Source organism: Acinonyx jubatus, chromosome A2 (genome assembly GCF_027475565.1).
Source record: "Acinonyx jubatus isolate Ajub_Pintada_27869175 chromosome A2, VMU_Ajub_asm_v1.0, whole genome shotgun sequence".
NCBI classification, from domain to species: domain Eukaryota; kingdom Metazoa; phylum Chordata; class Mammalia; order Carnivora; family Felidae; genus Acinonyx; species Acinonyx jubatus.
Window position 1 is genome coordinate 12,683,305 of NC_069383.1, and position 26,707 is coordinate 12,710,011.

General features: G+C 43.3%; 2 protein-coding genes across 4 annotated transcripts in view; one reads left to right on the forward strand and one right to left on the reverse strand.

Annotated features, from left to right (window-relative positions):
* MGAM2 (maltase-glucoamylase 2 (putative)) overlaps nt 1-26,707 on the reverse strand; it is a 108,282-nt gene that overhangs the window by 2,150 nt on the left and 79,425 nt on the right. Inside the window, exons 47-50 of one of the 3 annotated variants that reach the window (XR_008296572.1) lie at nt 25,518-25,691; nt 12,099-12,259; nt 7,140-7,207; nt 6,553-6,720 (exon numbers count right to left, since the gene is read on the reverse strand). Coding sequence is in view for 2 of the 3 variants with exons in the window: in XM_053217977.1 (XP_053073952.1) it covers nt 21,979-24,183; nt 25,518-25,691 (2,379 nt within the window). In the remaining variant the exon portion in view is untranslated. Of the gene's footprint in view, nt 1-6,552; nt 6,721-7,139; nt 7,208-12,098; nt 12,260-13,561; nt 19,086-19,842; nt 24,184-25,517; nt 25,692-26,707 lie in introns of those variants that run through there. The other 2 variants (XM_053217978.1, XM_053217977.1) reach the window with 2 other exon arrangements.
* Nucleotides 1,514-11,812, forward strand: LOC106970402 (putative DBH-like monooxygenase protein 2). The gene is made up of 13 exons (XM_015067025.3): nt 1,514-2,929; nt 4,039-4,185; nt 4,701-4,862; nt 5,076-5,159; nt 5,933-6,100; nt 6,290-6,392; nt 6,581-6,747; nt 7,083-7,174; nt 7,404-7,500; nt 7,661-7,720; nt 9,258-9,388; nt 10,134-10,248; nt 10,561-11,812. Exons 1-13 carry the CDS (start codon nt 2,621-2,623, stop codon nt 10,801-10,803), a joined length of 1,878 nt encoding a protein of 625 aa, XP_014922511.2. The 5' UTR covers nt 1,514-2,620; the 3' UTR covers nt 10,804-11,812.

Consider the following 26,707-nt stretch of genomic DNA (forward strand, 5'->3'; position numbering starts at 1 on the left):
GGGAGACTGCACATCAGGGAACAGCTGTGGCCTGGTGTCCTGGGGCTTTGCGCCTCCCAGAGTCACTAATTTTGCTAATCTGCTCAGGTGTAAATACTTACAACAATATGGTTCCCATGATTCTGGCAAAGGATAACGGTTACTGATGCCATGTGGTGACAGCATAATACAGTTTATAATTCAGTTGGCGTGATGACTTCAAAATTGTGTGGTTGTTCATTTAAAAAAACCCCCACATTTTCATTATGTACAATTTTGTGTATAAAACAAGTTCATTAATATTTTCTATATCTGACTATTTCAAATTTGCATCATCTAATCGTAAAGAAAATATCAATCTCCCTGCATTCTCAGTAACATGTGCTGGTCTCCTTTTGCCTTTCGCTGTCCTGCCTGTTCCCAACCTCATCTCTCCAGGGACGGAGAGGGATGAAGCTCTGGGAAGAATGCCCAAATCGCACATCTTGAATACCAGAAATATGTACGTGCCAGGACAGAGACGTCCTCACTTAGCAAGCCACGTGCACTGCATTCTGAGTTTATTCTGGGAGAGAGTTGCTCTGGGGATCAGAGGGTAGAAGGGAAGGGGACTGGGGGAGGGAGAAACCATAACTGGGGGAACAGGTGAACAGGGAGAGAAAAGGCCAGTGGGTGGCCAGAAGGAAACCAGGAACAGAAACCGTGAGCTGCAGGCATGGGCTCCCAGCTTTCTCCCTGAGGCAGGCTCTCTGGCCGGTAGACAGATTGCAGGATAAGGGATCCTGGCCCCATCTTGGTTTATAGGACGGGCTGCCTGTCTCCCTGCCACCCCCTCCCTTAGCCTTAATCCCCAAATGCGATTGGGATCAAAATGTCTCTGATACTCCCGTTATCTCCTCCCTGGATTCCTGCTCCTCAAGGTCATTGCGTCCCAAGGCTCCTCCTCTGGTCTTGGCCCTGCTCCCATCCTGGGCCAAGGTAAACCTCTTCCTTCCAGATGACTGCCAGCAATCTCCCCTCTCTCAGAAAAGGCATGGGAAATGGGTTTTCTTCTCCCACTGCACCCCAGTTCCAACTCAGGTGCTCACAGAGCCTGCCAACCACCCCAGCTGGGTCCATACCAGCTTTGATGAACTTAACTGATACTAAAAAGAATATGCATGTCCCAGAGGGAGGCGTAAATAGATGCCCCAGCTCCTACCCACTTCTGAGCTGACTTCCTGTGTGATGTGTGGTCTAATTTCTGTGCTGGCAGATGCCCCCTGGACGCATGTCCTTGTTAATTTTTCAGAGCCTCTCCATTGCCTGACGCAGGAAGGACACTGGGGGTCAGTGAGGTGATTTCTGGCTCAGGCCCAGCTGTGTCATAGCTTGGGCAGAAAGAACTCTGGAAATAGAGTGAGATGTGGGTCCCTTCCCTAAGAAGCAACCAGCAGATGATAACCCCTTCCACCAGGGCCAGCCATGGTGGGGAAGGCATGGCAGGTGGCTGGGTGCCTTGTGGGTGTCTGTAACCTAAGCAAATAATGGAACGGGCACTGGCCTGGGGGCAGAGCCCCCGTGTTCTTGTGTTAGCTCTGCCTCTGACTGGATGGGGGGTCAGGCACTCCTCACGTTACCTCTTGGTATTTCCCTTTCCTCATTGAAAATTAAGTGGATTGCAATACTTGAAAAATTAAGTGGGTCTAAAGTTCCTTTTCACTAAAATTCCTTTTTCTAAAATTCATTGCCTGGCAGTAGTGTCTATTTCTTAGTAAATCTGGTGTCCTAATATTCTAACACTCCTTCTGTGTCTTTATTGCCTGAATACCAAAGCCCCCTAGTGGAGAGTCAACTAAATGTGACTTCTCTGGCAGGCAATTCATGGAAGGAAGGGTAAACACCAAACATCCCAAAGGCCACTTTACATTTATCCCCCTATCTCTCCCTCTTCTTTCCTTCCTCTCCTCCTCCTCCCTGCTGCTCCCCAGGAATGTGCAGAAACTCAAGACTGCCTCAGACTCACCCATCTGGAAAGCTGATTATGGTTCCTTCACCTCTATGTGTCCTTCCAGGGATTAGTAGCAAAGACTCCTCCGGGAGATGGAAATCGTAGCCTTCCCCAAACACCCCCTCAAAAACTTCTCTCCTTCCTCTGCTGCATGTAATCAGTCCTGCCCCCACCCCCGGCTATGCACCAATTCCAGATATAGAAAAATGCCCATAAAAACTGGGTGGGGGACAGGCGCCAGAGGGCAGGGTGCTCAGTAAGGACATCCAAGGATATAGGGATGGGGCAGAGGTGCAGAAAGGGAGAAAGAAAGGCGAGGGAGGAGAGACAGGGAGAAACCCAACCCCCTTGATTCTGTAGGGTCCCCACTGTCAGGACCCTCGCATGGGGTCGGGGTGGAAGAGTCTAAATGACCCACTCCTGAGAATTTCATGTCGGGTATCTGCTCCAGGGCAAGAGCAATCTGCTCTGTACCCTCTCTGACCACCTCACACCTCAAAACCTCCAGGGTTATGTAAGTGGCACCACTTGGGATCCAGGGGATAATCAGATCAGAAGAGCCTCAGTCTGTCCCTCCCCTGTGGCACAGTGCCTAGCACAGGTAGAGGCACATATAAATCCATACTTCTTGAGTGTCCATCTGTAGGAGAGATGCTCCAGACCCCAGGAGCCATGACCTGTGCCCTTCTCTTCAGGCTTCTCCTACTTATGACTCTGGCAGCCCTCTTCCAAGGCAAACGCTTTGGCCCCACATCTCGCCTGCGTTATTCCAGGTTCCTAGATCCTTCCGATGTCATTTTCCTGCGCTGGGACTTTGACCTTGAGGCTGAGATCATCACGTTTGAGCTCCAGGTCCGGACAGCCGGCTGGGTGGGCTTGGGTGTCACAAATCGCTACACCAGAGTGGGGAGCGATCTGGTGGTTGGAGGAGTCCTGCCTGATGGCAATGTCTATTTCTCGGTAAGTCTGAGGGTGACTCCCTTCCAAGGATGAGGGTCTCTTGCTGGGTTGAGGATGACTCTGAGTCCAGGAAGGATCCAGATTTTCCAAACTTATCCAGGCACACGCCCAGAACACCAGCTGACTTCTGACCTCTCCCTGTAGAAATGGTCCACTGGAGAGTTTCAAACTAGGTCTTCCAGATTGCGTGTCCCTAAGGTGCTAAGGAGTGGAACCACTGTGCTGAGAGAGGGTCCTGCATGACTAAAAGCAGGACAATGAGGGAGAGTCAACGCTGTTTGAAGCAGTCTTCAGCCTTAGCTTCTATTAAGCTCAGTTGGGTGGACCACAACATAAAATAGTCTAATAAACACAGCAGCCGCTACCATAGTAATAGCTTAAAATTGTAATGTACTTTTGGGGCGCCTGGGTGGCTCAGTCGGTTGGACGTCCGACTTCAGCTCAGGTCACGATCTCACAGTCTGTGAGTTCAAGCCCCGCGTCGGGCTCTGTGCTGACAGCTCAGAGCCTGGAGCCTGTTTCGGATTCTGTGTCTCCCTCTCTCTCTGACCTTCCCCCGTTCATGCTCTGTCTCAAAAATGAATAAATGTTAAAAAAAATTGTAATGTACTTTTGATTAACCAGGCATTGTTCCACAATCTTTGCTTGTTAAACCTCACAGCCTCACTATGAGGTGGGTAATTATGACCCTATTTTACAGATGAAGAAGCAACTCACCCATCTCCCAACCTCACCCATCTGAACTGCATTTGTATGGGGAAGGGTCAATGTTATGAGCCACAAGAGAGGACAGATAGCATTGAGAGTCCAGAGGGTATGTGACTTTTCACGGGCTAGAGATGCAGGAACACTAGGATTTATGGACTTGCGATTTGGAACGGGAGAAGTAAATCAGGGTCAGCTGGCGAAATTCCATCAGAGTTTGTTCATCCCTCTGCCTGAGGATCCACTTTGATGCCATGCTCTGTCCCTGGAGCAAGCTACAAAATGAAGAAGACCTGGGTTCTGCTAACTTAGTACCTTGGGGGAGTTAAAGGGTCACTAGCCGCTCCACAGTCATGACCACTGGAGTTTCCTGTTCTTACTCTTTGACCTTCACTGGACCCCAGGATCAGCACCTGGTGGATGAAGACACCCTGGAGGAGGACGGGAGCCAGGATGCTGAGCTCCAGGGGCTGACAGAAGACGCTGTCTACACCACCATGCGCTTCTCCAGGCCCTTCCGCTCCTGTGATGCCCACGACCAAGACATTACGGTAAAATAGGAAGCGGAGGGAAGCATTCGATTACAAGCAGCTTTTCCTTCTGGGTAGGCAGAGTCACTCCCCATCCGGAATGTGCCTGTATCTCAGGTGGCAGGCACAGTTCCCAGGGGTTCTGTCCCTCTGCGCCTTTCCAGGCACCTCCCCAGTCATGTCCCTCCCCAAATCCACAAGCCCTCTACAAGGGGATTGATTTCCCACTGATTCAGCATCCACCCCACCCTCCCCTGGCTTCCCCTATCCAAGAACCTTGCTTGATTTTACTGAACTTTAGTGTGTCACTTCTCAGATGTGGATACAAGCATTGAGAGGGAATGTGACTTGCTTTTATTTCCAGCAAGTTGGCCTCTGAGGTAGAACTAGAACCCGATGGTTTCGATCCCCAGTCTGAAGCTCCTTCCATTCCACTGTGTAGATGTGAGCAAGTGGCTTGTGTCAGTCCTTGGGTGTGGGTATGTGCAAAGTGCTACTCACGGGCAGAAGCACCTCAATGCCAATCACACCCCCAGAGTGACACCATAAGGGTTCTGGCTGCCTATGGCCTGGATGACACTCTGAAGCTGGATCAGGACCGTACTTTTGTCAAGTCCATCTTCCTGCTACAAATAGTCCACCCTGATGACCTTGACGTCCCTGAGGACACCATCATCCATGACTTGGAACTCACTGATGTAAGAGCCCTCCACCCCACCCAGCCATCTCCCAGCCCCCTCCCCACTCAATCATGACCCTCCTCTTGCACCCAATACTCAGTACATTCCTTGAATTGAGATTGCTATGACTTTCCCAGTCCGCTGAGGACTGCCAAGCTGGCCTGTCCCTTCCCCGGCTTCTCTGAGAGCCTCATTTCCCAACCAGCTCAGCCTCTGTGTGTCCTTCTCCAGTTCCTCATTCCAGAGGATGACACCACATATGCCTGCACCTTCCTCCCTCTCCCCATCGTCAGCAAGAAGCATCACATCTTCAAGGTAGGGCGAACCAGATGTTGCTAAGGCAGTTGAGCAGCGCTGTGAGCACAGCCAGCTCTGGAAGGATGATGTTCAGAAAACTGCTGAGAGGAAGCTGGAGAGAAGTAGCTGGGAGCACAGGGAGGCCAGGCCAGATTTGGTGGAGGTGGTAGTTTCATGATTTCTTGAGCCCAACACTGTTCTATTTGAGTCCCACAATGCAGCAGAGATTTTGATGAAGGTAACAAATTAGTGTTTCCGAAGGGCAAAATACAAGCCCCACATTGGGCCTAGAATTGTGCTCATAGCCCAGGAGGAAGTTCAGGCTGGGGGTCATGGCCAAGGGCTGTTAGGTCCATGAAGTCTGGCTAGAGGGAACTTCAACTTGGCCACCTGATTTCATAGTTGAGTGATTTCAAGTTTTGATCTTACAATAACTAGCAAATGTGTGGGAGCCAATTTTTTTCTTTAAGAGGTGAATCCAATCAGGCATGTGCTCAGATATTGTAGACTAGTGAGATTACTAAGGGAAAGTCAGAAGTCATGAGGATATTCTCTGCTAGACTTGGCATGTTGTACACTCAGGGAAGGACTTTAAAAGGGTGGAGGCTGAGAGAGAAATCAGACAGAGTCGGGGTAAGTGATGGGTTGGGGACAAAAAAACAGAGCAAATAGAAAAGAAAGAGAAAGAGAAGTGGGAAATGGGTATAGTTTTCTTTGGGGCAAAGGGATGGGAGAAATAGGACTTGACATAGAAGATCTTGTCTCTGATCTGCCTTCCTTCCCTCACCCAGTTTGAGCCCAAGCTGCTCAAGCACAACGAGACGATGGTGCATCACATCCTGGTTTATGCCTGTGGCAATGCCAGTGTTCTCCCCATGGGCATCAGTGACTGCTACGGGGCTGACCCTGCCTTCTCCCTCTGCTCGCAGGTCATCGTGGGCTGGGCTGTCGGGGGCACAGTGAGTCTTGTGATGAGGGAAATAGGTGGCTAAGTGTGTGCATGTTGTCAGGCTACTGGGATTGCTGGACTGATGGAAGGCCAGGAGATGGGGGAGGTCTGGGATGAGGGCCATAAAACATGGGCAGGTGCTGGTCCCTGCACCTAGCACCAAGCCCTTCCCGCTGCCAAATCTTCCTCCATCCAACAGAGTTACCAGTTTCCAGATGATGTGGGTGTCTCTATTGGGACTCCCTTAGACCCCCAGTGGATCCGATTGGAGATTCATTACAGCAATTTTCACAACGTTCCGGGTGAGCATCTGGAGCATTTATAGAAGAAGAACTGGTGTGCCTGGCTGATTCCTTGAGGTGTTGGGAAGGTGCTGCGGGATGCACGTTGGCTCCTTTTGGCCACAGCCCTGCCCTGTCTTTCCTGGGCCTCTTGCTCCCACATGGTGACCAGCTCTCTTACCTTCTGTGATTCTTCCATTCTGCACCAGGTGTGTACGACTCCTCAGGCATCCGATTATACTACACGGCAAAGCTGCGCAAATACGACATGGGAGTCCTCCAGCTGGGTTTCTTCACTTTCCCCATCCACTTCATACCCCCAGGCGCGGAGTCCTTCCTGTCCTATGGGCTGTGTAAGACGGAGAAGTTTGAGGAGGTGAAGCTGGGAGGCACATCCTCCCCAAGGTTCCTTGTTTCCCGTCACAGATCTGGGCTGGTCCATAAGCACACACAGCCTGAGCCCTGGACCGGGAGAATAGCTACCTATGTTCAGGAAAACCTATAATCTGGATCATGCAAGGGAAGGAAGGAGTCAGGGCTTTGGGGTTGGGGGGTGGGGCAGGAAGAGGGTCCAGGAGGGCCCAGTAAGAACTAAAGGGGCTCGTGTCAGTCATAGGAGGAAGATGTCAAATATTAACGGGGAAAAATCAAGGAACAGGGCAAGATGAGAGTTCTTAACAAATCAGATGTGTCTTCTCCTCCCTGCCACAGATGAATGGGGTCCCAGTGCCTGACATACAGGTATATGGCTACCTGCTCCACACCCACCTGGCTGGCCGTGCTCTGCAGGCCGTGCAATACAGGTAAGGGAAGACATGGACTTGAAGCTTTCCCATCTGCATGTGGGAACAAATGTGAGAATAGTTACTTATTCTGCAGCCTAAGGTTATGCTTGGTTGGGAGTAAGGAGGAGCTAAAACTACCCATAGAATAGAGGTGACCAGAATAAAGCTGTGGAAGGAGGAAATTTTTTGTTTTACGGTAAATCTTTGCCCACAGTATGAGCACATTACACTGCTTTGTTCCCTCTAGAAATGGAACACAACTCCGAATAATCTGCAAAGATGATTTCTACGACTTCAATCTGCAGGAGACTCGAGATTTACCTTATCGAATGGAGATTAAACAGGTGGGAGCCTGCAGGGAGGTGTGACTGGAGACAGGCTGGGGAGGCGGGATCAGAGCTCATCCCTGTCAGCCAAGGGGGTTCTCAGGCAGTAGCAGTCCTTCTGTGTCTTTCAAGACACAGAATGGGTCTGAAGGGGTCCTTCATGTTTCACTCTGAATAGGGAGATGAGTTGCTGGTGGAGTGTCATTACCAGACGCTGGACCGGGACTCCTTGACTTTTGTGAGTACCTCCCTCCCCACCATGGTCAAGGACAGTAGCCTCAGAATAGACCCCACCCCTGGCCTTGGCTGTTAAGTGACTGATTGTTCCAGCTGAAGCCCCTTTCTTCCTCCAATGATATTATTTACATGGGGCTTTTCATGCTCTCACATCACAGTGATTTTAAGATGGGTACAAGGATTCCCTATTATCTGGTGTCAATGACCCACTAAGACAATGGACATACAGCATGTTATAGCGACCAAGAGCTTGGTCTCTTTGCCTGGGTTTGAATGCCAACACAACTATTAGTAGTTTTCTAACCTTAGGCAAGTTATTCAATCTCTTTGTGCCTCAGGTTCTTAATTCATATAAGAACTAACAATACTATCTCATAATATTGTTGTGAGAGTTGATTAACATATGTAAAACAATGGGGCACCTGGGTGGCTCAGTCGGTTAGGTGTCCGACTTCGCCTTGGTCATGATTTCACAGTTCATGGGTTCGAGCCCCATGTCGGGCTTTGTGCTGACAGCTCAGAGCCTGGATCCTGCTTTGGATTCTGAGGCTCCTCTCTCTCTCTGCTCCTCCCCACTCATATTCTGCCTCTCTCTGCCTCAAAATAAATAAAAATTAAAAAAATAAATAAAACATCTAGATCATTGCCTGACTTATAGTAGATGTTCAATTAGACTTAGCTATTATTCTTTTTTTCTTAAGGTTTTTAAAAATTTATTTATTGAGAGAAAGAGAGAGAGAGAGAAAGAGAGGAGGTGGAGGGGCACCGAGAGAGAGAAGGAGACAGAGAATCCCAAGCAGGCCCTGAGCTGTCAGCACAGAGCCCAACAGGGGTCTCGAACCCATGAACCGTGAGACCATGACCAGAGCCAAAATCAAGATCAGCTGCCTAACCAACTGAGCCACCCAGGCACCCTATGAGTTAGCTATTGTTCTTACGGTCACAAGGAAACCCAGCCATTTGTACATCAAAAGTAGTTTCAGTGTTTATAGGATTCCTGAGGGGTTGTGTGCTATTGAGGAAGAAACTATAGCCATATATACTATGATGCAAAGTAGAAAGTAATGTATACTGTAAGAGACAGATGGGGAAAATGCACTAGGGGCTTCACAGGGAAAAACCATAAGGTCCTACTACAGTGAACTGAACATGTGATATATTTGAATGGGTCTTGCTTTAGACACATAGAGATGGAGAGCTCAGAAGGGAGTGGCTTTTTTTGGGAAACTCAGTATCTTCTCTCATCTTCTCAACCATCTTCTCAAACCAGAGCAGTGGCTGTGGAAATGTAGTGGATAGGGCAGATATATGGAATATTTCTTTGAAAATAACATCAATGAATGCCCACCGATCAGAAAAGGAAAGGGTAGCTAAGAAATAGCAATTAACACTCAGTGAGCTCGTTGCAGGCTAAGGGAAAAGGAAAACAGAATCATTGGTAGAATGACACATAACCTATTTTCTGCCTGCCTTGTTCCCTTCTCTCTGCTTGCCTTTGTATCTTTCTGTTCCATTTCTGGGTCTCTTTTCTTCTCCAGGGGGGTCCCAGCACCATTAATGAGATGTGCCTCATCTTCCTCTTCTACTATCCCCGAAACAACATCTCCAGCTGCATGGGGTACCCTGACATCATCCACGTGGCCCATGAGCTGGGGGAGGAGGTATCAGAGTGAGTCATCCTGGAAGATAAGACCTTCAATTGTGTGTGGGAGGGGTCTTGGGGAGGACGAGGAAGGAGGAAAAGGAAGACCACCTACTACCCCCTATACTAGTGAGTTAGGATTCCTCAGCAGGCTCCCTGGTTAGCCCCTGCCTTCTTAATGCCTGCTTCTGTCAGCATCTGACTCTTGAAGCTCTGATGTAAGATAGAAGATTTTTCCATATTAGTGAGGTCATTCAGAAAAGCAGATAAGAACTGACCTCTAAAAGTTAGATCACTTATGTACAAATTATTTGCCTTTTTCTCATGCACTACCTGACAGTCAAAGACTGTTTACTTTCAAGTAGTGACCCCTAATTATTTAGGAGTAAGGGTTGTCTCTGAGATTCTAATGAAAGTTCTGATCATCCTTTCCAAGGAAAATGCACATCTGTGCAGACACACACATTTCACATACTATTTCAGGGCATTTATAGGTTCCCTGAAGTCACTCCATCAACTTTCTTGAACTTCATGGCCCTCAGATTAAGAACCACTTTTTAAAGAGTCAAGAGCTTCTCTTTTTCACTTAAGAAATGCTCATCTCTGAGTTTTGATATTTCTCCTTCCGCCAAATTCATCGTGGTCATATTAAATCGTGAGGCATTCTTTTTGGTTTATGCTGACCTAGAAATTATGCTAACAAAAGTGAGGCTATTTTGTCAAAGCTTTAAGTTGACCCTATCTTATTGTGTGTTCCCCTTGCCCATGGCAGTTCCATGGAGGGCATGATGGCCATGAACAATGTTGAATGGACCCCAGAGAACATTAAGAAGGCTGAGAAAGCCTGCAAGGAGGCCCAGCAGACAGTGATAATAAAGACCATTGATGTGAGTGTTCCAAGAGACACCACCCTCTCAGGGTTAGGGATGGGGGGGGGTGGAATGGTGTTGGAAAAAGCCAGGAAAAGAAAGAAGGAGGTAGGTGAATGGCAGTGGTAAGAACACTGGGTCAGGGAAGCAAGGGCTGGGGAGCAGAGAGATGGGCTGGTGCTGTTCTGGATTGGGGGTTATTGGAATATCCCAGTTGGTTTGTGAGGCTGCAAGGACTGGGGATCACTAAGTAAGTGCAGAAGAAAGGAAATGAGGGTGGGAGAAGCTTCTGCCCTTACCCATTTCCCCCCCATTTTCCTTCTCCTACAGGAGGTAGTGGAAAACACAACAGGCTGGATTCCAGAAATTATCCGTGCTCCTCGGGGACCCTGCTTGGAGTCCTCCGGAGGCAAAGTGGAGCCCCAGGACAAAACCCCTGCAGGCTTCAGGGCTGCACCAATTGCCCTCTCGGGCTCCAGCATTGCTACCCTGAGGTGCCTCCCTCTGGCTGCCCTCTTGTTTGGGCAAGGGGCTCTTTCTTGGCTTCTTGCCACCCTGCAGGTTGGAGTCTGATACTATCTCCTTATGTCAAATACTCAGGTTCCCCTCTGCTCAGCCCTCCCCTTATTACCAAATACAGAAATTCTGCTCTGCTTGGGCTCTCCAAAGCCCCCCATCTGTTGCCCCTTCCCATGACCCAGGCCTGAGGACATCGTGGGCCTGGGGATTGCACTTATTCCGTAAAGACTCTTCCATGCCTAGGGATACAATTCATCCTTTTGGGGACCAAAAAGGTCCATATTTGGGAGTATATGTTTTCTGACAAAGTAAGGCTTCAAGGCTGGGTGTGCACCACTCTCTGAGAAGTTTGATGCTCCAGCTTACCCAAGGGGATACCATTTGGGGAGGTGGGAGCTTGAATGCAGAGGGAGAGCCCTGTAAACCCTCCTCTACCCATGCTGACCCTAAAGGGGGCTCCTGTTTCTCTTTTCTTATGGCATTTTTTGCCTCATCTTCCCTATGAGTCAGAGGCAGGAAGCCACATGTATGATTAGTGGGAAAGGGAGAGGCTCTGTTTATAAGGGACAAAACTCAAGACATCAGATTAAATAGAACTGAACTTGCTTCCTGTTGCCATCTCCTTCCTTTGAGACTTTGGTCCAGGAGAGGCAGGTGGGAGGTCTCTTGAATGGCTCAGTATAAAGCACCTGGAGGACATTTAAGGACCTGGTTGTCCCAAATGCAACATCTAATGCAGTCCTTGCTCTCCTCACTTGTGCCTCTATTATCAGTTGATCTTTATCCCACCAAATGTCACATTGTCAACACTCAGATTGCTAGGTGTCAAGAGCCTAACTAACCAGGAAGGCTGAATTGGGCTCTGAAAAGAGGTCAAGGCCAAGGAGGAGAGGAGTAGTCCTTAGCTCTGGAGCCCAGGGCATGTCAAAAAGGTTCACATGGACACAGAAGGGAGTAGGCACAAATGGTTTGTGGAGTCAGACTGCAATTTGGAACCACAGTTGACAGGAAAGGTTTATTGGTGGTGGCTGCTCTGACCTTCTGGGGACATTTCTGTCTTCTAAGCTTAAGAATAATCTCTGTAGAACCGTGTCCTTTGAGATTTAAAGTCACCATGCTACAATAGGAATTGCCTTGTTCTTTGTTCATGTGCTCTGGAAGGGACCCCTACTCTGGCTATCCCAGTGTGTTTAGAGGGATCTTAATCCCTGAGAAACCAGGGATCTGGCCTGAGTAAATTGTTTACTACTGCTTGAGGAGCCAAATCTTGATCTCACATCATAGCCCTGCTTCCTGGCACAGCAACCTCTGGGATTGGTGAGGTGTATGCGCGATAATGAGCCCGTTACCTTTACTGTCACTTCTTCTGGAGAATTCTGGAGGCTCCATCCTAAGATTATGCAGAATATTCAGTGTTCACATTCTGTTCCTGAAATCTCAGTACTGGACATTTTCAATGCTTGGGGTCACTTCTGGGCCTCATGATGTGTGAGCAGAGGGAGTTGGTGTCCTTAAATCAAAAAGAATTGTCAAAGTTTATGATTATGGAAAAAACTAGGCTCACCAGAAGCAGAGGGCTGTGTGAGTTCACTGTTGAGTATCTCTGTGGTCCCACCATCCAAGGGAAATGAAGGATTTCCTTTTGATTCTAAAACATGGTTGATACCATTTGGTAGCTGTGTGAAGTACACAAATGACTTGCCACAGCATGAGGGAACACACAGATAAAGATGAGGTATAGATAAAAACACAGAACAACTAGGCCACTTTTCTCCTTGTTTTGTCAAATCTGACATTTCTATTCCAATCTGTATTACTCCAAGGCTCCCAAGCAAATTCTTTCAACCCCAATCTTCTAGGTTAAAACAAAAACCAAGCACCGCTTCTGGCTGGGTTTCAGAAGCCAACCCTCAGGTCTACTTTGACAGGTTCAAGCCAGCTGGGCAACTACCCCAACGTTCTGAGCCAGAATCTCCCACTGGCTCCCTTTGCCCAGCTCGTGGCCCAGTGCAGTTCCCAGGCACCTCTGCTTTCTTTTGTGCTTCTTTGAATTTCTTGTTCCTATTTAGCCTTCCTTCTTTTGTTGTACTTTTCTCCCCATCTCCTGACTTCAGCATTTTGTGATCATGCACATATTCCCTGGGCACCATCTGTGTGCTTGACATCAGGTTAGAACAGGAGCTACTGAAATGAATGGAAAATGGGAAAGTCACCCTCTCTGCCCTTTTGGGTCTGTTCTTAAGTTTCTACAAGCATCTCAATGGCCATTTTCCCCGTGGGCTCAACTATCCACCTCTGACCTTTCCCCAGTGCCACTGAGCATTCCTCCCCCGATGCCTGGAGACAGGAACTATATCTATATCAATCTACAGAGAATGATGTTTCTATAGTTAAAAGGGATGCATTCCATTATATATATTATATATATTATAGTTAAATCTATAGTTATAGATTATATCTATAGTTATAGTTATAACTATATTATAACTATAGTTGTAATTATAACTATAGTTATATCTATAGTTAAAAGGGATGCATTCCATTATACATATTATATATATAATATATATATTATATATATATTCCATTATATATTAGAGCGCTTGGACCAATATTTCTGGAGAAATGTTTTTTTGTTGTTTTTTGTTTTTTGTTTTTTTTTCCAATATATGAAATTTATTGTCAAATTGTTTCCATACAACACCCAGTGCTCATCCCAAAAGGTGCCCTCCTCAATACCCATCACCCACCCTCCCCTCCCTCCCACCCCCCATCAACCCTCAGTTTGTTCTCAGTTTTTAACTTTGGCTCTCTCCCACTCTAACCTCTTTTTTTTTTTTTCTTCCTTCCCCTCCTCCATGGGTTTCTGCTAAGTTTCTCAGGATCCACATAAGAGTGAAAACATATGGTATCTGTCTTTCTCTGTATGGCTTATTTCACTTAGCATCACACTCTCCAGTTCCATCCACGTTGCTACAAAGGGCCATATTTCGTTCTTTCTCATTGCCATGTAGTATGGAGAAATGTTTTAAAACCTTCATACTTAGGGTGGGGGACTTGATTAGATACCTCAGGCTTTTTTCCAATCCATGTGCTTTGTGACTGCAGTTTGTTGATGGTCTAATGACACACTGTAGGAGGAAGATGCTCTGCACTGAGGTGGAAAGGGAAAGACCCCAACTTTCTCAACATTGCGTCACTTGGGCCTGTCATCCCTCATCCCTGAGGCGTCTCTAAGGTCAGGTCAGACCTCCTTTTCCACCTCACCTCCTCTACTCAAAACCCCATATTAAATGTGGAGGATAAATAAGAATTTATTCCCTCATTATTTTTTTCTGTGGTTTTGTGAGGAGAGGAGGAACCATAGGTTAATGTTTACAGTGGCTCTGGTCTTTCTTGTTGAATATTTTGATACAATTTCTAATTAATAGAAAAGTTGAAAGAATTCTCCTATATCTTTTACCTAGCATTATCCATTGCCTATATTTTATCACATTCTTTGCTCCTTCCTTCTTCCCTTCTCTCCTTTTCCCTCTTTCTCCTTCTTCCTCTTTTTCCTCCCCCCTTCTCTTTGTCCTTCTCTGTCTCTCTCTCTCCTTTGGGAAACTGATCACTGAGTTTCTTTTTCCTGTTGACTAGAATTCTCATTAGTATCCAAATTCCTGGTACTTCTAAGTCAGCTGAGACTGAACAGGAAAGCTCCCCCACCTCACTACTCCACTAACACAGTGGCTCCCAGTCTTGACTCCATATTAGAATTAACTGGGTGATGGGCATGGAGTCCAGGCATTAGTGAATTATGGAACTATCCAGGTGTTTCCAATATGGATCCAAGACAGAGGACCCCTGAACTAGTTAAACTGCCCTTGATTTGTCCATTTCTTGGACAGGCAGGAATCACGTTCCGGCTTTATACACTTAAGCCATTGCACAGGCACTCACCGATCAGAGTGGCCCCTGTAAAGAAGGGCACTGGAAGCCCCCTGATTTCTAGGAGTTAGAGTTTTCATTGCTGGATTGTTAGACTATGTGGGGATCTCAGAATAGGGGCACATTTAGCGGGGCTCTGGGAAGTGGCAATTTACCAAGAGTTACTCAAAAAATAAATAGTAAAGAAAGAAGAGCCTTTATAATACCAAGTAACAAATGTAGAAGCAATGTTAAAGAATATCACCATTTGAGGGGTGCCTGGGTGGCTCAGTCGGTTTAGAGTCCGACTCCTGATTTTGGCTCGGGTCACAATCTCACACTTTGTGGGATTGAGCCCCACATTGGGCTCTGAGCTGACAGCGCAGAGCCTGCTTGGGATTCTCTCTCTCTTTCTCTCTCTGCCCCTCCCCCACTCCCACTCTCTCTCTCTCAAAATAAACATTTATTTACTTTGTAATTTATTTTATTATCTCAAAATAAATAAACATTTAAAAAAAGGAACATCACCACTTGACAAACTCATAGTAGTAATTGATTCAGGCCAGACTTATCAACAGGTGGCCAAACATATAAAAGAGGAAGCAGATAGCCATATAGCCTCAAAGTATCTCCTTACAATATATTTATTATTTACTATGAGAAAAAAAAGCAACTACTGTGGAGAAACCTGGCAGACACCACCTCAGCCAAAGTAACATTGCCAGTAATGGACAAATAGGCATCCCATACTTCCTGATGTGTGCACCAAGAGGGACACAGCATCACTTCTGTGTTATTTCTGCCTCAAATGTACAACATCATTGCAATCACGCGAAATATTAGACAAACCTAAAATGAAGGATATTCTACAAAGAGCTGGTGTGTTATCTTTAAAATGCCAAAATAATGAATGAAAAAGAGGGACTGAGGAATAGTTTCAGCATGGAGACAATTAAGCAGCAAACAAAAATCCAATGAAACAGGCCAATGCAACATGCAATATGCACTCCTGGGCCAAATTCTTTACTGTTGCTGTTGTCATCGTTGTTGTTTTGTGTTGTTCTTAAAAAGCATTATTGGGATGACTGGTGAAATTTTACTGGTGTCTGTGCGTTAGGTGTTAGTATTACATGAACGTTAATTTCATGATTTGGCTGGTTGTATTGTGGTTATGTAAGGATATGTTCCTGTGTTTTAGGAAATACGCACTAAAGCATTTTGTTCCGATGAGACATCTTGTTTACAAACTCTCAAATTATATACATGTGTGTGAGAAAGAGGGAAAGGAAGACAGAGAGAAAGTAGATATGGTAAATAATTCATAATCTAAGGATAATGTTTGGGAAATCTGGGTGAAGATTACACTGGAGTTATTCATATTGTTCTTGCAGCTTTTCTCCAAACTCATTTCAAAATTAGGGAGTCAATTTAAAACAAGAAACCAGCCCAAGAACTATAGAGAGACAGCATGAAATATCAAGGAAATGTTACAAATGAACAAACAAACAAACAGCACATAGAGAGTAACCTGGAAAAAAAATCAATTTAGAAAAGTGTCAAGTTTTTTCTAAACAAAAGTTTTTGTCTACTCTGAGCAGAGAACTTCCAGCCTGCAAGCTATAGTATTTGTTTGGATTAATTACAGCTGTTGTGCATAACACAACAAATAATAAGTGAGTAATAACACATGTTTCTTGGAGCTGCAAATCACTAGAATTTTATAGACAATTATTTAAATAGCCAGAAAAGGGTGGCATTTAAGTAAAAATAAGCAGGACTTTTCATAAAACTACAGGTCATGAGAGTGATGTTTAAGAAATAAGGAGCTCTGATCTAGGTGATTAATAGGAAAATAGTAGCCACCATCAAAAAAAATGGAAGGTTATCATAGACATGGTTTAGGATGTGAAATTAAAGCTCATGAAATCATCTCTGAGGAGCCAAAATTCATCTTTGTACCAGGAAAAATGTTTTAAAAATTAATACTGCCCAATAATTGAATGGGCAACCCTTCAAGAAAGTATTTAGTCAGATGTTGATGAAGACTGGAAGGATACGGTTTAGAGGAAATTTTAGGATGTAACAGTTTTAAACTACATAATCCCTAAAGTCTGTTCCAACTCAGGTGTGCTTTCATTTGGGCATATATTGGGAAATAAGCTTGTGTTACATCCATAACATAGCCTGTCATCTATATTATCAACTCTGTATCTGACTAACCATCTATTTAAATAATCCAATAAAAGACTAAATTTTCCTCAAGCTGGAATTAGAAATATATATCTTCATAAAGGTCATAGGATATGTTATCATTATAAATTTTAATTTACCAGAAAGAAAAAGATAATCTTGTTTAAATTGCAATAGCCAAAGTATGGAAAGAGTCCAAATGTCCACCGATGGACGAATGGATAAAGAAGATGTGGTGTATATATACAATGGAGTATTACTCGGCAATCAAAAAGAATGAAATCTTGCCATTTGCAGCAACATGGATGGAACTAGAGGGTATTGTGCTAAGTGAAATTAGTCAGTCAGAGAAAGACAAATATCATATGACTTCACTTATATGTGGAATTTAAAATACAAAGAAGATGAACATAGGGGAAAGGAAACAAAAATGATATAAAAACAGGGAGGGGGACAAAATATAAGAGACTCTCAAATACAGAGAACAAACTGAGGGTTGCTGGAGACACTGTGGGTGGAGGGATGGGCTAAATAGGCAAGGGGCATTAAGGAGGACACTTGTTTGGATGAGCACTGGGTGTTAATACACAGGGGATGAATCACTGGAATCTACTCCTAATAATCATTATTTCACTATACGCTAACTACCTTGGATGCAAATTAAAAATAAGTTTAAAAAATAAGAATACAGATGCTTTATAAAATGCAAAAAATAATCTTATCTAATTTGAAATTAGAATATTTTGTGTTATCCTTGAAATTAACATATGATAACACTTCCAGCTGTGGGTAAAAGCAGTTTCCCAAAGATCTCTAAACATCTTGTGCCCAAATGAATCAGTGTCTGTCCAGTTTGAGATCACCTTCTCTGAGGTTTTTCCATCACCAGGTGCCATCAAAGTGCCTCCAGCTATGGAGAATTGTTTCTTCTCCTCCCAGCACGGTGCCAACCCCATCTCGCCTCACATCCCATTCACTGTGGTATGACTGTAAAAATGTGTATGCTTTATTTCAATGAACAGCTCAACATTTATATCCTACTTAGACAAAACCTGAGTGAATAGAAGTATAAGCACATGCAGATAAGTTGAGAGACAACGATTACCCTGTCCACACCTCAGTGCAGAGCCTAAACATAAGTCATTTTGGGGAAAACATCGTGCAACTCAATATCTCACTGCCAGAATAGGAGATAAACCAAAGCCTCTCCAAGCAATAGTGCTCACATTTATTCAGTGAATCACCATCAAATAACAGTGCTCTTTGAAGAGCATGAAGAAACACTGATATGTTAAAGTTCATTATACAAACCAGAGAAAATTTTACCAGCAGAAAATATGATGTTTGCTATGTAAGATAACGTGCATGAAAATACACGCACACGCACACACACAAGATACACATACACACTGCACATGAACTCTACTGGCGATTTCAAAAGTTTTCTTGTCTGGTTTTTGTTCGTATATTTTGTTCTTTCTAGAGGGAAACATATGAATAGCAGCAAGTATAAAAAGTTTAGGAAAAATACAGAAAAATAACATAAAACTGGGATAGTTGTATCTATTTATTTTATAAAGTGAGGAAAAGATGGGCATTATTTAATTTAGCAGTGAAGCGTTTGAAAACATTTGAGAAAAGAGACTCAGAATAGCCTTATTACAAAGTACCAGCTCAAAGGAAAAACTGCTATGTATCAGGAAGATACATAGGGGAAGAAGAACAGAAAAGTGTAAATAGACATAAGGACACTCAGTGGATTAACAATAAAATTTGTATGGCATTCTGCAGACTGAAAATGCATTTCCATGTACATTGCAGTTCTGATGTTTCCTCCATCTTATAGATGAGGAAACTGAGGCAAGGGAAGACATGTCTACCTATAGCCATAGTCGCTGCAGCAACCTCGTAGCAGGTGGTGTTCTTAGAGCTGGCCCAATGGGGTATATCATCCATGTTAGGGTCTGACAGAAGCACAGGGTCCAGCTAAGCTCAAGACCCAGAAGGAGCAAGCTGACACTTGCTTTTATCTCTTCTCTTTCCAGGTGTTCTCAATTTGGTTCCAGGATCATATCTTGTGCCTAGACTCTCAGGTTTCAGTTCTCAAGTTCCTTCAAACTTCTGAAGTCCAGGTTTCCTTTTTCCTGTTCTGTTTGTTGTTGTTGTTGTTGCTGTTGTTCTTTTTTTCAGGAGTACTTACCTTTACAAGATCCCAAATTTTCACTTATGGTTGATTTCTATACAAAGGGAATGAATTTTAGTAACTAAAGAACAATGGTTGTTTCAACAAATTTATCCTCGGTTTTCCAAATCCCAAGTGTTTTAGGTGGAGCCTTTGGCCAACTAATCTGCTTCAGTGTGGTGGGTTGGCAGCAGGACTCCCATGTGTCTTAGGACACAGAGCACTTTGTCCCATATCAGGGTTTGTGGTGCCCACCAGATAAGTGCACTGAAGCTCCCTTGGTAAAGAAACAAGTGAGGGAGTCTATGACCAAGGCCATTAGTACAGTTTGGAATTATGAGTTTTGTTTTGTTTGGAGTTGAAAGGTCAAATTTAGAGGCATACATACCCTGGTAGAAGATCTATCAACTGTATTCAGAAGGCCACAGCTTGTGGGAAGACTTCAAAAGGCAAATGCAACTAACTGAGGAATCTGTGCCCCTCATGTGGAACTCTGTCAGGCCAGCCAGACAACAGTACAGGTGTGGTGCTAGATCAGAAGGCTACACAGATAGGTGTGCAGTAGGGGGTAGACATTCATGTGTGGTTAGAACCTCAAGTCGCGGATGCTGGAGTTTTTGAGTGCTGGGGAAGTTCAATGTATTTGACCTGGACCCGAGAGTGGATCCAGGCCATTGTGGCCCTATGGAAGTGATCCTCAAACTCTTTGGTCTCACAACCCCTTTATGTTCAAATTTAATGAAGACCTTATGCTTGGTTTAGGTGGCTTATATTTGCTAACATGTACTGCATTTGAAATTAAAATTGAGTCATTTGTAAAATATTTGTGAAATATTTATTTTTTCATCCATCAAGAATACAATGTATCAATTACATGCTAACATAAATAATGCATTTTTATGAAAAACAGCTATATTTCAAAGCATAAAATAGTGAAAAGAATGATATTTTGTAAATCTGTTTAATGTCTATCTTAATGGAGACAGCTAGATTCTTGTGTCTGTTTCTATATTCATCTACTGTGACAGCACGCAGCATAAAGTCTCTGGAAAATGCCACTGTATATTAACAGAGAATGAGAGTGAAAAAGGAAATTAATGGTGTAGTATTATGAAGATAGATTTGGCCTTGTGAACCCCAGAAAGAGTTCTGTGGCCTCCCATGGGCACCCAAACTACATTTTGAGAATACTGTCTAGGGTTAAGCCTTCCATAGCATTCAACTGGCCATATTCAGTTATGACTATGAGTCTCTTTATGGGGTCTGGCTAATCTAAGAAAGTAACAGACCAAGGGAAACATAGTAAATTTGGACATGAAAGACCAAGAACATGCTGAAAGTCCTAACACAGAAGAAGAGTCTTCATGGTGGAATAATAATGGAAAAGCTGGTAGGTAAGAGAAAAAGTAAACAAGAACTCTGACCCCAGGGCAGAGACTATCTCTCCTATGCCATATCTTTAAGTATCCATCTCCATCTGCGTGATTTCTGGTCTACAGAAGAGTTAGAGACTTGTAAGTGAATCCAGCCATTCAGGGTAACATCAAGGGCCTAAAATGATCTCCTAAGATGAACTGTAATTACCTGGAAGTACTTTTAATATCTGCACATAAAAGTACTTCTCAAATTTGTAGTAAGACTATCAGTAGCACTTATGGAAGTAGTAGTTGCAAAGTTTAGGAAGTTACGTTTTTAACATCTATAATCACAATTTTATTTCCTATAGTAGTAAAAGTAATCATATTTTTAAAAAAAAATTTTTTAACGTTTATTTTTGAGACAGAGAGAGACAGAGCATGAATGGGGGAGGGGCAGAGAGAGAGGGAGACACAGAATCGGAAGCAGGCTCCAGGCTCTGAGCCATCAGCCCAGAGCCCGACGCGGGGCTCAAACTCATGGACCGCGAGATCGTGACCTGGGCTGAAGTCGGACGCTTAACCGACTGAGCCACCAAGGCGCCCCAAAAGTAATCATATTTTTAATGTAATTATTTTAGTTCCTGGAGTCAAAGTATGTACAAGATCTATAATGATAGCACTTTCCATATCTATAGTTATAGCTAGGATGTAGGATTGCTTTAGAAGCAATAATACTTTCAAGATGTGTAATAGTGAATTGCTATATTGGTAGCCATGGTATGTGGGAAAGTCCCTAAGAAAATAAAGCATTATTTTTTAACATTGCTAATTAAATAATCTACTATGATATTAATAACTGTTGCTTTATTGGCCATGTGAGTGCCCTATATCACCAGTGCTGTCAGTTATGGTATCATGTCTTGTAACCCAAGAGTAAGTTAGGTTACTTCGATAACTACACCTAAAACAATAGTATTTACAGAGCCTAATATGGTATTATCTGAGCTACCAAAATTATCTATGAAGTCTCTAGCAAAGATGTATAACATATCTACAGTTTAATTGCTGGGACTACAGGAGTTATAATTTTCAAAATAGGAGTATATATTCTGGCTGCAAAAGAAGTATCCATGCCTTCTTTAATTACACTTATAAAAGTAGTCATGGATACATCTTTAGACGTATCTGCAAAGTTTACAGTGCTCAGAATAGCCATATATGTAAAAGCTAATGTTAACATTTGTGAAAACTTACGTAGCATAAGATCATGTATCTGTTCATTCATTTTTTATATCTGTAATACTTGCTTTTTTCAAGTTTATGTATTTATTTGGAGAGAGTATGTGTGTGTGTGTGCACATGTAAGAGTTGGGGAGTGGCAGAGAGAAAGGGGGGGAGAGAGAGAGAATCCTAAGCAGGCTCCACACTGTCAGCGCAGAGCCCACTGCAGGGCTTGATCTCATGAAATGTGAGATCATGACCTAGGCTGAAATCAAGAGTCAGACTCTTAGCCAGCTGAACCACCCAGGTGCCCCTGTAATAGTTTTTTTAAAGAGATGTCCATAGTAACTGTCCGGCTTCAAGTAGTAATCATGGAACTAGAGTAGCATTTACGGTGTTTGCAATGTAGGTAGATACAGGAGTAGAAGCATCCATTGTTGTTCTATCAAGAATGGTAGTGTTTAAAGCATATATGGTAATATTTGTACTATCTGTGGTAGCATTAGTTGCAACAATAGGTAAATAACTAACTGCAGAGTTGGCTGTTACCTGATTGTGAGCTGCTGTATCTAGAAGAACAGTCATTAATGTGTCTGAGGCCATTGTAGCATTTGGAATAGAAACATGGGTAGTGTTATATGGAACACTGTTAGAGTTATCTGCATCAGTAATATTTACTGCATGCCCTGTACCGTTTACAGTGTTGGTGGTGGTATTAGCTATTACACTAGTGCTAGGAGAATAAATATCTGTAGAAGAAGGAGTAGACGTTGTAGGAATAGTAATGCTAGTGCTATTCCCACCGGATATCATAAGGGAAGGAGAACTGGTAATAGGAGTGTGGTTGCCAGCATGAGCAACATCAGTACTTGTAAAAGAAGTCGTTACCATAGCAATAGCAGTGTTTGCATCATAAGTACTTACAGAAAAAGGAGTCGTAATAGGAAAACTGTTGTTAGTAGTATTAGCACCCGCATTCATAGGAGAAGCAGTGGGTGTAATTAAAACACTATTATTAATGGTAGTGGTATCGGTACTTATTGGGGAAAGAGTAGCGGTAATAAGAACACTAGTATTGGTGCTAGCATCAGTAGTATTTGTTGGGAAGGGGGTGGTTGTGATAGGATGAATACTACTAGTATTAGCAGTAGTACTGGTAGCAGATGGTATAGTGGCATCAGGAATAGTAGTACTAGTTGTAACTTCAATAGTACTTGTAGGGAAAAGAGCTGTTGCAATGGGAAGAGTAGTAGTAGCATTAGCCGTAGTTGTAGGGGAAGGTGTAGTGGTATCAGGATGGGTAGTACTAGTGGTAACTTCAGTAGTACTTGTTGGGAAAGGAGTGGCTGTGACAGGAAGAGTACTAGTGCTAGCAGTGGTACTTGTAGGGGACGGTGTAGTGGTATTAGGAATAATAGTACTAGTTGTAAGTTCAATAGTACTTGTTGGGAATGGAGTGGTTGTGACAGGAAGAGTACTAGTGTTAGCAGTAGGAATACTTGTAGAGGATGGTATAGTGACATGAGAATAGGTAGCATTAGCTGTAGCTTCAGTAATACTTGTTGGGAAAGGAGTGGGAGTGATAGGAAGAGGAGTAGTACTAGCAGTCATACTTGTAGGGGTGGGTGTCGTGGTATCAGGATATGTAGTACTGGTTATAAATTCAATAGTACTTGCTGGGAAAGCAGTGGTTGTGATAAGAAGAGTACTAGTGCTAGCATTCATAGTTAGAGGGGCAGGTGTAGTGGTATCAGGTCCAGAAGTACTAGTTGTAGCTTCACTAGCACTTGTTGGGAAAGGAGTGGTTGTAATAGGAAGCGTAGTATTAGAAATAGTACCTGTAGGGGAAGGTGTAATGGTATTAGTAATAGTAGTACTAGTTGTAAGTTCAATAGTACTTGTTTGCAAAGGACTAGTACTAGTGCTAGCAGTAGGGGTACTTGTAGAGGATGGTGTAGTGGCATGAGAACTGGTAGTACTTGTCACTTCAATAGTACTTGTTGGGAAAGGAGTGGTTGTGATAAGAGTACGAATACTAGTAGTAGCACTTGTAGTGGCAGGTGTAGGGGTATCAGGACCAGCAGTACTTGTTGTCACTTCAATAGTACTTGTTGGGAAAGGAGTGGTTGTGATCGGCAGAGTACTAAGACTAGCAGCAGAGGTACTTGTAGAGGATGGTGTAGTGGGATCAGAACTGGTAGTACTAGTTGTCATTTCAATAGTACTTGTTGAGAAAGGAGTGGTTGTGATAGGAAGAGTACTAGTGCTAGCAGTAGGGGTACTTGTAGAGGATGGTATAGTGCTATTAGTAATAGTAGTATTTGTTGTATCTTCCATAGTACTTGTTGGGAAAGGAGTGGTTGTGATAGGAAGAGTCGTAGTAGTACTCGCAGAACTAGTGATAACAGTTTCAAAAGTGGTAGCCTTAGTCGTAACTGTAGAAGGATGTAGAGACTCTGTCGGGAAGGTACTTGTCATAGGTGTAGTGGAAATTATAGGGCCACCGTATATCCAGGTAACCTCAGTTAGTTTTTCCAGGTTGATAATCTTGTCAGTCAATTGAATTGTTAGTATCTGCCAGAAAATAAGAGATAAAGTTGGTGTTTCAGAACTACTTAAACATTATATTTAAGGCATATTTCAAATTATAATTTAACAAAAACAGATGTATTCATTCTTTTTCCAGAGAGTAATAAAAGGATATAGATTCCTTTCCAGGTCACTGATTCCAGAAAGATAAACAGAAGGATGTGTTGTGTACATGATCCCTGTGCTGGAAATCTGTGTCTTTCCACTTCATCAGGCCAAACCACATTGCTTTCAAGTATTCGAGGCTTTGATAAAAACCAACATGTATTAAAATCTCATTGCTTTGCCACTAGATTTTAACTTTCCCAAAGGCAGGCTGGTTTCATGTTTCACCATCCCCAATGCTGAGTATAAGTGCCTGGCATATAATAGGCATCTGATATGCTACTAAGTTTCCTAAAAAGAAGGTGTTGAGAAATTTTCTGCATCAGTCTTAACCAGGGTGGTCTTGAACACAATAGTCCAGGAAAAAATGTGTTGAAGTAGATAATTAGAAAGGACTAGAGAGAGAGAGAAGCTATCTGAGTGTTCAGAGGGGCGTTTTCCAAAATCCAGATATTAGCAGGTCACTCTTTCACTGCTTGGAAAACAGGAATTATACTTACCTATTTTCCCTTCTGAATGATCCCACCTAAGAGTCACTAGTTCATACTTAGGACAGGTCTAGTGTTCTAACGTGGGATACCTTTCCTTCTGTGGTTACTCTTGGTACACCTCTGCTGGTAATTTGTCTTCCACATAGGCATCTCCTACAGCAGACCCTGCTAGAGGGTCTAGTATTATCTGCTATTTATGTCACTCCATTTTGTTAACCAAATAAGTTTACCTCACATCACAGGTGGGACATATTCACTTTGATGATGACCACAGTTTACTGCCAATTTTCACCAACCTCAAGATCTATCAATTTGACCAGGGGTTAATTTCCCTGGGAGTAATTTCAGGAAGAAGGGAGAAAATCTCCAACAATTTTTATGCGATCACTCTTCTTTTGTTTTAGCCTCTGTCACAGAAGCAAATAAATTTTGTGATGCTAGCCCGAGAGGCTAACTTTACTTAACACATAGCACCATTCCTGGGAAACACATGGAAAGGATTTCATCAGACTACTAAACATTGATCCCTGGACTACATTGGGAAGACTGCCGATGTTGCACATTTCACAACAGGATTCGATATTCACAATTTTTCATGAACATACTATTGCACATATCTCTATAGCCTTTCAAATAGAAGCACATAAAAGTGATAATAGTGGTGATAATTTGGCAGAATAATAAATTTAACTTATAATATGATAATATTCCTTTGAGACATACCTGATTGTAAGGGTCACTCTTGAAATTCTTCTCCATGAATTGCTTGTTGTCATAAGTAAAAGTGACTTGTGTCACATAAGTAGAGTTTACCCCCCAGATTTTAATATATCCAACTTTCAGTGGATTTGAGTCACTCAAATACTTATTGTGCATGGTTTGGATTTGCAATATGTTCTATAAAGAATATGTAAAAAGAAAAAAATACTTAATACGTCTGCTGATAGACTATACTTCACTTTAAAATGTTAAGAAACCTCAAATTAGTATTGTTGTGCTGGTTTGCTGTTTTAATTCTTAAACACCTCATGAAGAAACACTTCCTGAGTACCTGCTACAACAAATTTGATAATGCCAACATTATGAAAGTTATTTTACCTATACTGTTACTAATTCTTATAAGGATCTTGAAAAGAAAGCATCATTATCTCAGTTTTACAGATGAGGAAACAGGCTCTGGGAGTGAAGTGAGCAGCTAAATGATATAGGTACGTTTGGAATCATGATGGGGCTCTGAGCATTGTACTGTGTGAGTTAACACAGGGTGAACAAAGAATTATGGCAAACAGTCCCTAGACTAAGGACAGTTTGCAACAAATATAGGGACTTGACTAAATCATGAACTTGATTAAGCATCAACACAAGGGTTAAACCAATGTGAGATAAGTGGCAATGTAGAGCATGATTAAGGCCTAAATGAAAAAAAAAAAAAAAGAAGGGAGAGGGAAACAAACCACAAGAGACCCTTAACAACAGAGAACAAACTGAGGGTTGATGGAGGGAAGTAGGTGAGGAGTGGGCTAGATGGTGATTGGGCATTCAGGAGGGCACTTGTTGGGATGAGCACTGGGTGTTATATGTTAAGTGATGAATCACTAAATTCTACTCCTGAAACCAATACTGCACTATATGTTAACAAGCTAAAGTTTAAATTAAAAAAAAAAAAAGAAAATCATAGTGAATATTTGTCATGGGTGTTGAGAGAAAGGAGAAATCACTGTGGAATAGGGTGGTCAAGAGAGGACTTAGGAAGGACATGGACTTCAGGAAGCCTGGAAGGATGGATGGAGTTAGAAAGGTGAAATGAGAAAGGGAATGGGGGCAGGGACACGTTGAAGAAAGGCACATTCATTGAGCGCGAGAGCTATGGTAGCTGGTGCTGAGCCAACAGGAATAAGACTGGTTACAATGTA